Source organism: Epinephelus lanceolatus, chromosome 15, assembly GCF_041903045.1.
Source record: "Epinephelus lanceolatus isolate andai-2023 chromosome 15, ASM4190304v1, whole genome shotgun sequence".
Classification (NCBI taxonomy): domain Eukaryota; kingdom Metazoa; phylum Chordata; class Actinopteri; order Perciformes; family Serranidae; genus Epinephelus; species Epinephelus lanceolatus.
Window position 1 is genome coordinate 22,933,039 of NC_135748.1, and position 12,678 is coordinate 22,945,716.

Here is a 12,678-nt window from a genome sequence, read left to right on the forward strand (position 1 = left end):
AGCCATTTCTATTTGAGCGTAATTGCGAGTGACAGTTAATAGGGAGAGGGAATGTGCAGAATGCTGGGGCCGGGCTGCGGTGAGGCGAGGTGGGCAACAGAGCTTGTTGTTTCTCCTCTGCTCGGTTGGCAGCGCTCCAGACGGCCGCTAATGTTATTAAAGACCGACTGTGGTGGACTGTCACAAGTCGGCTGGCCTGCAAAGCTATGATGAAGATTTTTACGAGCAGCACATAAACAGACTTTCATTAATTAAGGTTTTTTTTAATCAGGTAACCTTTTTCATGAAACCGAATTTAAGAAGAGAAGAAGATACACTTCATTAATCCCAGAGGGGAAGTTCAATTGTGTCAGAGAGGTGTCAGAGCGAGGGTGCTGCCTTGGACGGGCACCCCAAGCAGTTGGGAGGTTGGGGCTTTGCTCAAGGGCACCTTGGCAATGCCCAGGAGGTGAACTGGCACTTGAACCGGTGACTCTACTGCCGCCCCCAGTTTGGCGTCCTAAAACACTTATTTCCAACACAAAAAGAAATCCTGCCGTTTAGATTTAAGACCACTTGAAGCACGAGGCCAACTTCACATATTTAAGAGGGCGACGACTTTTTGGAAAAGCTGCCCGTCCATCTGTGACTTTCCCCTGCTGCGGTGCTCAGAGACAGCTGTGGTGTTAAAACAGGTCAAAGAGTCACTCAGCCCTGCACAGTAATTAACATATAGGCTTTGGGAACCAGTGATACAGGCTAAATGAGACTAGGCCCTCACAGATGTAGATCTAAATGAGACTGTCCCTTTGAGGCATATCTTATAAATATCAGCTCTCTGAGGAAGACAAAGAGGTCAGGTTCAGGTCAGAGAGGTCGTCAGGTTTAGCTGGATCTTTTTCATCTACTCATCCATTAAAATTTTTAACATATTCATGAAACTATGATGAGACATATACTTCTGATGCTGCTGTGTCTGAGCTTACCCAGGTTTCTCGGGGGCAGGGGTGGAGCAGAGGTTGTTGCAGACTGAGGCGGGCTGGCGTTGAGGATGGTGCCGTATGTCTCGTTGTTGACCAGGTTGGGCATGTAGGCACGCTGCTTGTCCTTGACGAGGCCGATGCCGTCCCGGCCCGCAGAGCCCAAACCGGCCTGGAGATGGGAGTTGCTGCTCGGGGTGTAGCAGCTGACCGGACGCTCGTCTCTGCGATGAGGGCTGGGCTGGAGGGGCAGGATAATGTTAGAGTGTGACGGGTCAGACATACTGTAGGTCATGTGTCCGTTAACTAAGTATGCTGTACAGTTGTGTTTTTAAAAATGCATTACTGTTCTGGGAAAAAAACAACTTCCTGGCGAATACTGAATGAGGTATTTTCAAAAAAAAGTACACAAGTAGCTCTTCTTTCTTGCACTCATCTGAGCCTCAGGGAATCCAAACTGGCAAATATATCCAGATTCACTGAAGTGTCACTAAAGGAAATGCATTTTTTTAAAGGAGAAAAAAAAAAAAAAAAAAAAAAAAAAAAAGCTACAGTACAAGTTCACAACATCATCACAAAAACACAGAGAGCGAGAAGTGCATGCATTTTTAAGTGCAAACGGAATAATTAATTCAGCTTTTTCTTTTTGGAGGACACCATATTTTTTATTTTTTTTTATTAGTAACAAAACAAAAGAAAATGTCCATTCGTAGAAATTATTTAGGATTCTCCAGGCTGTTATTTCAGGTTTCATCATCCTCCACTGAATTTTCCCTTTCAGAATGTGTTATTTTTATTTACTTTATTATTCTTGTTTTCTCCTGGAGCTCTTTGTAAACTCTTCTTACAAAGCGTCTCTCACCTTCTCATCCAGATCTTCGTCACTTTCATCCAAGTCTTCAGGCTGCAGGCACCATTCATATTCAACATGGACGTGGGCGTTGAATTTCCCTGCCAGCGCTTGGTTCAACTACACACACATGTAAACACAAATGACTGACAGCTCTTCACATGGCTTCAGGAAGCGAAGTGTATTTGCAGTCATAAGCCAAGCATAGTAAGCTCACCAGCTCTTCACACTGTAGGTGTTTAAGCCTCCGGGCGATATCCAGCGGTGTCTCCCCGGCCTCATTAGCTGCGAGGGAAAACAACAGAAACGTATAATCACTACTGTATCCACATACCGCATGATCACAAACACACAGCCCGTTTTCTTTCCTCCTATTTCACTGTGACATGAGAAATGTGTAATTAGCCTGTTTCCCACACTGAACAGCTCTCTGGTTTCTCTCTGTCCTCCTTCTCTCTGTGTATCTATTATCTGGATGTTTTGTTGATGTCACGGCGGAGGAGAAAGATTAGTGTTGTGAGAAAGAGTTACCATGGTCCGTTGGCAGAGCCAGCACCTCTGGGAACTGAACCTGAAAGACCTGGACTAAGGTGTGTGTGTGTGTGTGTGTGTGTGTATGTGTGTGTGTGTGTGTGTGTGTCTGTGTGTCTGTGTGTCTGTGTGACAGAGAGAGAGGATGAAGCAGTGAGACAAAACATTCATTTACTTGTGAACGTCGTGCTTCCTCAGCAAAAGTAATACAAATGAAACAAGGTGTGAGAAAAACAGAGGAAATGAGAAAGAAAGAGCTGGACAGTGAATGCACCACTACTGTGTGTGTGTTTCCTTACCGATCTCTATGGAGGCCTTCCCCCGCAGCAGCAGCTTCAGACACTCGCTGTTGTCGGTCAGGCAGCAGTAGTGCAGCGCTGTGCTGCCTTTGGCCGTCTGCTTGTCCAAATTCAAACTGCCGAGGGAAACAGACAGGGGGGGGGGACTTTAAATCCCAACAATGTCTGTCCAGAGTGTTGTTTTGAATTTGTGTAATATGTGAAATATTTAAACACTATGTTTATTGTGTTTTTAGGAAGTAGGAATCAAAACTCAATATTGTATTATGATACAGAAAGACAAAAAAATACAAAATATCTTCACTCTAAAGAGAGAAAAACTGAGAAATCAGCGGATAATATCCCCTGTCAGCAAATTGGTCTGTTAAAAAACTAAATATTTGACTATGAATTACAAGTGTTAAGAGTAGGGCTGCCCATTAATAGTACACCAAACGTTAGTCGACCAGAAAGATCATTAGTCGGCAAGATTTCATTGGTTGCTTTAAGAAATAAAGATAAGACAAAGTGAAACTCTATTAAGAGCTGCGCCTTGTCAAAATACATCAAAACCTATATGACTGGACTATGTGGGAATTTAATTTGAAAGGACAGACACAGGGAGTGGCCACGCTGAGCAGTCAGACAGGAGTCACGTTAATTTCCAGGGCTGGTACCTGTGGTTATTTCACAGGCTAGTTAATAACACGTCGGGCAGGAAATCCAAAGTGTGGGATAATTTTGAGAAGGTGAAGGATGAACCCAAGGTGATATGTAAACTCATCTTCATTGGTCGACTACAAACATGACGTATCATCTGAAACATGGAAGTAGCTACATGCCCATTAGCCACATAGCACAATCATTACTGCTTTGCCCACAGCGTCATTAACAGGCGGCTCGCTCAGTGTGTGACGTGCACTTGTAGATAAAATATAGGCCTATATTAATGAAGGTTCATTAGTACGGTTTTGTATTTCTCTGTAATGTAGCACAGTGTTAACAATGTTACTGATACTATTCTTTCTCACACCTTCACACAAACCATTGCGTTGCCCCGCTCAAAATAAATCACTTAATAATTACGTTAATATCGTAAACATGCGGGTGACTAGTCAACTAATGGCCCTATATGACGACTATTGGTCGACTAGCCCGAGTTAAGAGCCATCAATCAGACAAGTGGTGTCTTTTTACAATGGTGTGTTCAATGTTTGCTGCACAGTCAGATGAACAGAAAGAAAAACCATTCCAGCATATTGAATTCTGCACGGAACAAATAACTGAAGTGAAGTGCAAATGTACTGTCCTCTGTTATTTCCCAGCTTTCTTCACCTGTTGTTTTCTAGCTTTGTTTACCTGTTCTGAGTGAGGAAGTCGACGATGTGAAGAGACGTTCTATCCACCAGTCTGACTGCGAGATGAAGCGCCGTCTCTCCTTGTTCCTGAAATAAAAAAAGATAAAACATTTGCACATATTCCCCTGGGACTGTGAGGTGTTTATAGAGAACCATGAAAAAAGGTGAAGAGCAAGAAGGATACAACAGATTGTTGAGAACTCCTGGTGGAAAAGCAACAGGGATAAAGTTGCAAAGTCACCGCTGAAGGACAGACTCAGCTTCAAACATTTCACAGATTGAATATTTTGTGTACTGACATGTCCGTTGGCCAGAGGTATGGGCTCCATGAGGTCCACTCCCTCGGCGTAGACCTGGATGAGGGAGAAGATGTCCCGGGCCTTCACTGCGTCACACAACGTGTGGAGCCGCGACGTCGCATCGGGACACTTCTTCCTGGCAAAGCGTTTCTCTGTGTATTTGGCTGTGATGAAGTCTTTCCTCGCCTGCCTGGTTAGACATGTGGAGAGGCGGCTGCTCAGTTACAGCTGTGTCATTTACGGTCTTTATGTGAATGGGTTTGATTGTACGTTAAAACCTGATCAGCACAATGCTGGTTCAAATGTGTTGATATGTCACAGTGATGGTGTCAACAGTTGTTGATCGGATGAGTGAGATGCGATACAAGTGAGAAGACAGAGAGCAAGAGTCCAGGGATGGAAGAGAGAGGAGGGGACGGGGAGAGTGCGGAGGAGAGACGTTGTTGGGGTGACTTACATGTCACTGGCTGGGTTGGGTTTCACCACATTTTCAGCGCTTAAACAGGCCTCCATGATTTCATTAAAGCCTGCATTCCCCACATTCTTGGCCAGCTGTGGAGCACACACATGGACACAAACACACACACATATATTATGGTTACACTAGACATTCTCTGCACCACATACATTAATTTAAAAGTCATCATCCTTGCCTGCTCTGCTCACACCTCAGCATGCAGTGCTGTGCGCGTGGAGCCTTAAAAACTCGCCCCTCTGATTGTGGCTAACACGACTGGCGTCTTTGACACCGAGGAAAGCAATCACGACTGGAAGTATTTAATCCCAACCGTCCCACAGGCGGTAAATCTCTACACCAAACAGTGATTAGGAAAGCCATAAAAAATCTCAGCTATTCTGAGTGTGGAGACTTCTTGGAGAAGTCTCGGAGGAGAGAGGGGAGGAGACTGAGGCCTGGGGTGATGCTCTCCTTCCTACCTGTCTCCACTTACTATCTCTTTTGTCCTCATTTCGTTTCCTCCTCATTCTTTTTCACTGTATCTACTCCCATCTGTCCTCTCCTCTGTTTTATCCTGGCTAAAAATCTCCACAGAGATTCGTACAGACAAAAATCAATACAATGAAGAGACTCAAACTTCGACAAAAACAGAAGAGACGAGAGGTGATTTAATGAGAAAATGGACGCCAAAAGTGATTTACCAAGAGCTCTGAGGTGCTGAGTACATCCAGAGTGAGGGACTGGATCCTGGAGTAGTGGACTCCGAGCTCCCTGTGGATCCCCGAACATTCAATACAGGTGAGGATGCCCAGGTTGGTGGACAGCCACGTTGGATCTGAGAGAGAACAGAAAAAAACGTCAAGAGAATGCAGAGAAGAGGAGGTAAATGACGCACGAGGTAAAAAAGAGAGAAATGAATATGGGTGACACGCTGTCCTTGGGCGAAAACCAATAAAGCTGAAGTAATTTCTGCAGCACGTGAGCCAACTTTGATGTGTCCTTGTGAAAAGCTGTGGGCTCTGGAAATTTAATAGCTGCCTGAAGGGCTTTTTACTATCTCACAGCACACAATGTCAGAGGAAAGTGACCAAGCTGTACTGTAGCAACGTCTGGCCTAGATACTCACTGTATATGCTGGTGGATATACTGTATGTGTATTACATGTACATTATGTTAAAGTATATACATGTCTGGAGGATGAAATTTCATGGGATTTAAGAGAAATTACTGGGGGACATGTCAGAATATCTTCCCAAATACAGAGGATGCAGTCTACAGGACTTTCTGAGCCACAGAGTGATCATACCGAGACCAAACCAGCCCATCAACTCCCAACTATGCATATAAATCACTGCTAACACTTTCCCAAAACATACCACTCATTTTTAGTCCGATTTCCTACCTTCCAGGCAACAAATCATTTCTGTTCATTCACTTCAGAGTCTGTAAACATGCTTCAAATAATCCACTGCAGTGTACATATTGTTGGTGATGTTTTCTTACACATTCAGGAAGCCCAGAGTAAAGCTGAAGGATTTCCTGTGATTTTAAGGTCACTATGTGCAGAGAATATGTCACTCTTTTCCCAGGAATTCTGGGATCCTCTCACCATAAATTTTATGTGATCGTAACCACAGAGCCGAGGATAATTACTGTTAGATCCTCATTAAACAATAATTTATTTATTTGTCACGTGGAATTGGTCATAGTTGACATTTCAATTTCGGAAATGTCATCCTATCAGCCAGTAACGTAAGGAAGTTATGACAGGCCCTAGTGCACGCTATTGTGCATGCATTGTCTTGACACAAATAGAGACTTGACATTGGACAACATCAACATACATATTACCCAGCAATCATCACTGCATATCTGACAAAAACATCTAAGAAATAAAGAATAAATCATTTAATTGAACAGTTTTTTATAGTATATTTAGAGAATTTATGGCTTACATGGAAAAAGTATGTAGTTTTCTTTTCAATAGCTACTGACTATTAAAAAAAAGAAACCTTGATGTAGATGGGTTTGCCTCTTTGAGAAAATACATAGCAAATGGCAGTGTTTTTCAATTAATAATATTCTTTTTTTCATCATTTATCTTTGAATACAGGTATATGTCAAAGGTGGCAAACTGAATCACTTGCAAGGACCCGCTCTCTCTACGGGCCCCTCCATCCCAGTGGCCCGAGTGCAATTGCACTGCCTGCACTTTCTATATTTACGCCCCTGCTGTCAGCTACTATAACTTGTGCACTTAAGTCTTTTTGCATCTTATTACTTTGTTGGCTGCGGATTTATCACAGTCCATGTTTGTGAATGGTTCTGGTAATCCATGGTTTCTGGCTGTAGAATGTAAAGCACATGATCCTCTCTCGATGTCTTCAGATTTAAATTATTAATGAAGTCACCGCTGTGGTGTGAGTAAGATGCGCACAGCTCTCTCAATTTGGAAATGCACATATCCTTCCACTGCAATGTGATGGCTAAAGGTATCAAATGAACTCAAAGGACAGAATCAAACAGGTGTGGGCAACAAAGTGATCATCAGTGCTGACATCTCTGCAACACCTCCTATTACACACAGTGATGTAGGGCAGCTGTGGCTCAGGAGATATAACAGTCTTCTACAAATGTGCACACAGTAAAGATGCATGAATGATTATCTGATGAGCAGGTGGCACCATGTATGGTAGCCTTGACCACCTGTGTATATATGTGTGTGTGAAAGGGGTGACTGGTACCCGTGGTGTGAAGCGCTTTGAGTGGTCGCTAAGACTAAGACAGCATATTAGGGTTGACCTGAACGCTTTGGAGCTTCAAAGCTTTGTTGCCATAGTAATCAACATCCAAATCAGTCCTCGAATGCTTCAATTTCCATTTTATTTATTCACCACTAAAAGGGTGGAGGAAACTGAAAGGAGGTGGCTATGTCAGACACTAACGAGGCCACTGTCCTCAGTGTAGTCATCGACCCCTGCTTCAGACATTAAATTGGCAGTCTGATGAGGAAAAGAAACAGGTGAGACAAACTGCTGACAGTTATCTGTGGCTGCCAACTGTAGTGAAGCACTTGATTTGCATCTAAGGCCGTAGCCTGACCTGCAACATTCAGAGTTTTTAATACTTTACAGAAACACTGGTTGTAAAAGTGCCTCTGCGTGTGGACTAACTCAGGTGTGGGTGGCTGTCTTAAACTTGCTGTAAGCTCTGGAAAAAATGTCACTCAGCAATCAGCTAAAAAAAACAAAAAGACCCTGGTGTGGTCTTTTTCTCAGCAATCATTGAAAGATCACAAAATTTGTTTTCATTCTGCGCTGTCAATCATCTGTCATTCTTTGCTACTCACTAGGCGCTCCGCAGTCACAGCATACGTCATTTCCCGTCATCCTCTTCACCTCTCCCAGGATTGCCTTGGTTAGCTCCTGAACAATGTTGTTCTCTCCAACATGCTGGTCCCCTTTGAAGGCCTGATTCAGCGCCTCCTCTTTGCTGTTCTGTAGCACCGAGATCCAGCTGGACGAGGGAGGAGAGAGGAGAGGAGGGGAGAGGAGACAGGAGGAGAGGTGAGTCAGGCAGATGAAAATGTGAATAATGACAGAGAAAGAAGGAGAAGAAGAGGGAGGAGGAGGAGAAAGTAGGTTGTGAGGCGGGAATGGGAGCAGCCAAAGCAGAATGCAACGGAGGAAGTAAAAAAAAAGGGGGGGGGGAGAGAAGAGGGGAGTGAAAGGCCGTTACAGTCAGGAGGTGGGAGGTAAAGACAAGGCCAAGCGTCTGACTGGGTGTGAGGTAGGAAGTGTGTGGAAAGTGGCCGAGGTGGTAAACAGGATGCACTCAGGCACAAGACTGAACACACACACACACACACAAAGGGAAGGAAGGAACAAGCACTTACATCTGACAGTCCTGGTCGTCCTCGGCCTGAAAGTGATATGTTCTGTCGTCTGAAAGAAAAAAGGAAAGGATGACACAACAGAAAAGAGAAGTGGGAGAGGAAAGTAAGGAGAACATGAATCAAAGAGCAGTGGAGATGGAGGAAAAAGCTCAGAGCAACTTCCTGCAGTTGGTATTAAAGCATCCTGCTGACAGGTCAAACTGCAGAACAGAAAAAACCTCTTTTAGTTTTATTTCTGTCTCCAGATGTGAATCACTCACTAATAACCACGGAAAACTATTTTTACACCGCTGTATCCAAAGCAACTTAAATCACGTTGTGTCTCCAGTGGCCCCTCCAGTTCAATGTCAGTAACTCTTATGTGTGGAAAAACTAACCGAATCTTAAATAACCGTGAACCACAATCTTTGTAGTATGTCATGACCCCTCCTCTCTCCCTCTTTACTTCCTGTCATCTCTCCACTGTCAACTTGGTAATAAAAAGGCTTAATAAAAGGCCGGTCACAATAACTTTGTTTTAAGTACGGTATACTGTCCCAAAAATAACTGCAATAAATACTATTACTGTCATTTTTAGGCAATTTTATGCCGCAGTACGCCTTTTCAAAGAGCGACAGACTTTTGATTCTTAAGAATATTCAGACATTGGCTGCCTCCACTGGCTGCCTGTAAAGTTCACAATTGATTTTAAGGTTCTCCTGTGTGTTAACAAAGCCCTTAATGGTCTGGCGCCATGCTACATCACAGACCTCTGCACAGACTCCTTATCTACCCCGAGGTCTCCCAGGTCAGCTGACCTGGGGCTCCTGGCTGTCCCACGCTCCAGACTTAAGCTCAGGGGTGATCGTGCCTATGGAACAGCATCCACCTCCCAATCAGATCGACCCCCTTCACCGACTCTTTACGCCAGGCTCAAAACCTACCTTTATTCATTAGCGTTTGAGTCCCCCTGATGTGGCTCTCTCTGACGTGTGCCTGTGTGTGTGTGTGTGTGTTGTGTCTCTAAATGTGTGAGCTGTGTACCTGACAGTTATGTTGCCTCTGTTACCTCTGTTGCCTATGTGCACTTGGTCAGTGTGAGTTGTTTTTAAATGTGCTTTGTAAATAAATTTGAGTTGAGTTGAGCTGAAGGAAATATGGGAAAAAAAAAAAGTAATTCACACTCAGTAACAAATACAAGAAAGTAATTATGGTATCGTTAAAAGACGATTTATAGGAGCCCAAAATTAGGCAGTTTGAGACTTCACACAAAATTTGGCCAACGGAAACGAGTGATGTGACTAGTAGAAAATCTTCGCAAAGCTCCAGGAACGCCGCATTTACCCCCAGCCAGTGTGTTGCCAGGGATGGATGGCCTGGGGGAAGGAGGTTTGCTGGTGGAGGATGAAGAACAACAGACTTTTAGGCTCGTTGCCAGGCGTTGGCAAGCTAACGACTATAAGGACTGTGTCTCTTAAACTCCAAAAGTGCAGCTGCAGGCTATATAGTAAACTACACTGTGTCGTCTTTGAGGTGTTGTTTTATTTTTCTTTGGACTTGTGATAGTATGTGGAGACAGGGAGGGGAAAAAAGGGAGAATCTCTGCACCCAAGTCTTATGATGTTCGGGAAATCCCTGCTGTTTATTCTGGCATCATGTTAGCTAAAATCTTGGTGACATTCTTATGTAAACAATATCAAGGTCAGCAAAATGATCGAGGTCACGTCCATATATTGTACTGTAAATCATTAATGTTATTATCATAAAGGCTTTTTTAATATGTCCACAAAACACCTTTTAAAAAAAGTTATGTTACCTCTCACAGTGCGGCCACAAAAAGAAAAAATCTGTTGATTTGTTATAGAAAAATCTGCAGAGTGTAAAGTTTTAAAAAATGCTGTTCCCTTTATTTGTTTGAGAGAAATGGACTATTAAGGAAACAACAAACAATGTAAATGATTCTTTTCTTAAGCGACTGATTTGCAGATTTTTTTATTATCATCAATAATGAAAATGTCCATCACAAGCAAAACAGTTGGTGATTCATTATCTGTCAGTTGACAAATCAGTTATTAGCACAATCATTTCAGCTTTTTGTTTGCTGTTCTTTCACTCTAGGATTAAGACTAAATGCTAGATTGAGATGTCCTGGATGGGTAAATATGTGTTTTAAGAAATCAGCTTATTCTTGGCTTGCTGCTGCGTGCTAAACACAAAAACATTTGAAATCCACTCTGCAGCACCACAAATCATGACCTGCTGCTGTCTGCATGAACGGAGCTAATTAAAATGAGGCATCTGAGTGCAACGTATAAAGATTAGGGAAAAAAAGTTAAGGAAGGTGACATACAAAATGAGAAGACAGAGACGGGGCTAAACTTACGGGATATGAGGTCGAAGCTTCTCTTCTCTTCAGGATTGTGTTTCACCTGGCAGGTGAGCAGGTTGAGTTTAGCTGGCGGCCGGTTAGCCTGTCAGACAGACAGAGATGGAGAGCAGAGAGGGAGGGAGGGAGGGAGGGTAACAACAACAACATAAATGAGGAGGAGTGTTGTCTTTAACCATATCTGCCTGCTGCTGCAGCCAAATGAAACATCTGATAAGCTGCTACGTGTGAGACAAGCTGCGTTACTGAGAGGAGCTGACCGGGCCACAGCTAAATCTTTATATGGGAACAAACAGAGTTCAAGTTAAAAGAGGCTCAGCTGAGGCGGCGCCGTGAGGAGAATGTTAACTCAGCCTGTGCTTTCTGCTGCTTTCTTAACGGGTGAAGATAATGACTGGCTTGGGAGACGGACAATGAAACTTTAATGTGTGTGACTAAGTGAAGCATGCATATGGGCATCTCAACTGTTTTAACCAGCACAAACATACACACTGTCTGTCTAATGTGACTGTTTACTTACTGTGCCGTGTGAGATGGTGAGGTATCCATTCTTCGCTGTGCATTTTCTCTTCTGCCACACTTTCCTCAGCCTGTGACACACAGAAGACAGTGGTTAGTAAGTCACACACACACACTGAACTCAAAGAGCAGAAACTTGTGATGAAATATTTAATATGATCATGTTATAACACAGAATATATGCATCAGGTATGACACACAGGCTGAGCAGTGTATTCATATTTATGATAAAACTAGAGCTGTCAAAATAACACGTTAACTTCAATTAATTAATTACAGAAAAAATAACACGTTAAAAAAATGAACGCTGATTGATCCCGTTCCTTGGTGCGTCACTGAAGGCCACAGTGGCTTTGTCAGAGACAGAGCTGCCTGGCCCTGTGAATGGAATGGAACTGTTGCAGTTTCCACGATTAATTTTTATCATGTCGGAGTACTTCAAGCCTGAAATATCACTTAAACACATAGCAATTAGGAGTGAACCTGGATGTCTGAGCTGGCACAACCTCTGATGCTAGTGCTAGCAACCAACCTCGTCAAGCTACACTCGACCAGGCATTAAGACACAAGTTTGTGATCAACGAACTAACTCCCTTGCAAAATGGATCGCAATGGACTGCAGACCAGTTTCGGTGGTAGAGGACAGATTGACATTTGTGTCCAAAATCCAGCAGCTTTACTACAACACATCTGACAGCATTTATTTGAATTTTTAAATACTTTCACAGCAAAAATTGATGTGTGTGATTAATTCAGATTTATTAATCATAAAGTTCCACAGCTAAGACAATAGCTCATTAATTGATGAGCTGATCCACAGAAAATTAATCTGCAACAATTTTGATAATTGTTTAATAGTTTGAAGGAGCAGTGTGTATAATTTAGGGGGATTTAGTGGCATCTAGTGGTGAGGATTGCATATTGCAACCAGCTGAAACTTCTTCAGGTTAGAATTCCTTCAGTGTTCATTGTTCAGGAGGTTTTTACCAGGAGTTGAATTATCCACAGAGGTCTCTTCCTCTCCAAATCAAACAGACGAGGTGATTTAAACTGGTAAAAACACTGAATTAAGCTAGGGATGTCCCGATCCGATATTCGGATTGGTATCGGCCACCGATACTAGCAAAACGGGCATCGGCATCGGATTGGACTGCATGGAAAAATGCC

At 43.2% G+C, this 12,678-nt stretch overlaps 1 protein-coding gene across 2 annotated transcripts in view; it reads right to left on the bottom strand.

Moving 5' to 3' along the window:
* Positions 1 to 12,678, bottom strand: part of asap2a (ArfGAP with SH3 domain, ankyrin repeat and PH domain 2a) — an 85,651-nt gene that overhangs the window by 9,080 nt on the left and 63,893 nt on the right. For both annotated transcript variants that reach the window (XM_033642991.2, XM_078175070.1), the window contains 12 exons: positions 11,513 to 11,582; positions 10,990 to 11,077; positions 8,628 to 8,676; positions 8,082 to 8,248; positions 5,434 to 5,567; positions 4,733 to 4,827; positions 4,276 to 4,465; positions 3,978 to 4,063; positions 2,640 to 2,755; positions 2,027 to 2,094; positions 1,822 to 1,929; positions 966 to 1,200 (listed from right to left, as the gene is read on the bottom strand). In XM_033642991.2, the coding sequence (XP_033498882.1) occupies positions 966 to 1,200; positions 1,822 to 1,929; positions 2,027 to 2,094; positions 2,640 to 2,755; positions 3,978 to 4,063; positions 4,276 to 4,465; positions 4,733 to 4,827; positions 5,434 to 5,567; positions 8,082 to 8,248; positions 8,628 to 8,676; positions 10,990 to 11,077; positions 11,513 to 11,582 (1,406 nt within the window). The remainder of the gene's footprint in view (positions 1 to 965; positions 1,201 to 1,821; positions 1,930 to 2,026; positions 2,095 to 2,639; positions 2,756 to 3,977; positions 4,064 to 4,275; positions 4,466 to 4,732; positions 4,828 to 5,433; positions 5,568 to 8,081; positions 8,249 to 8,627; positions 8,677 to 10,989; positions 11,078 to 11,512; positions 11,583 to 12,678) is intronic.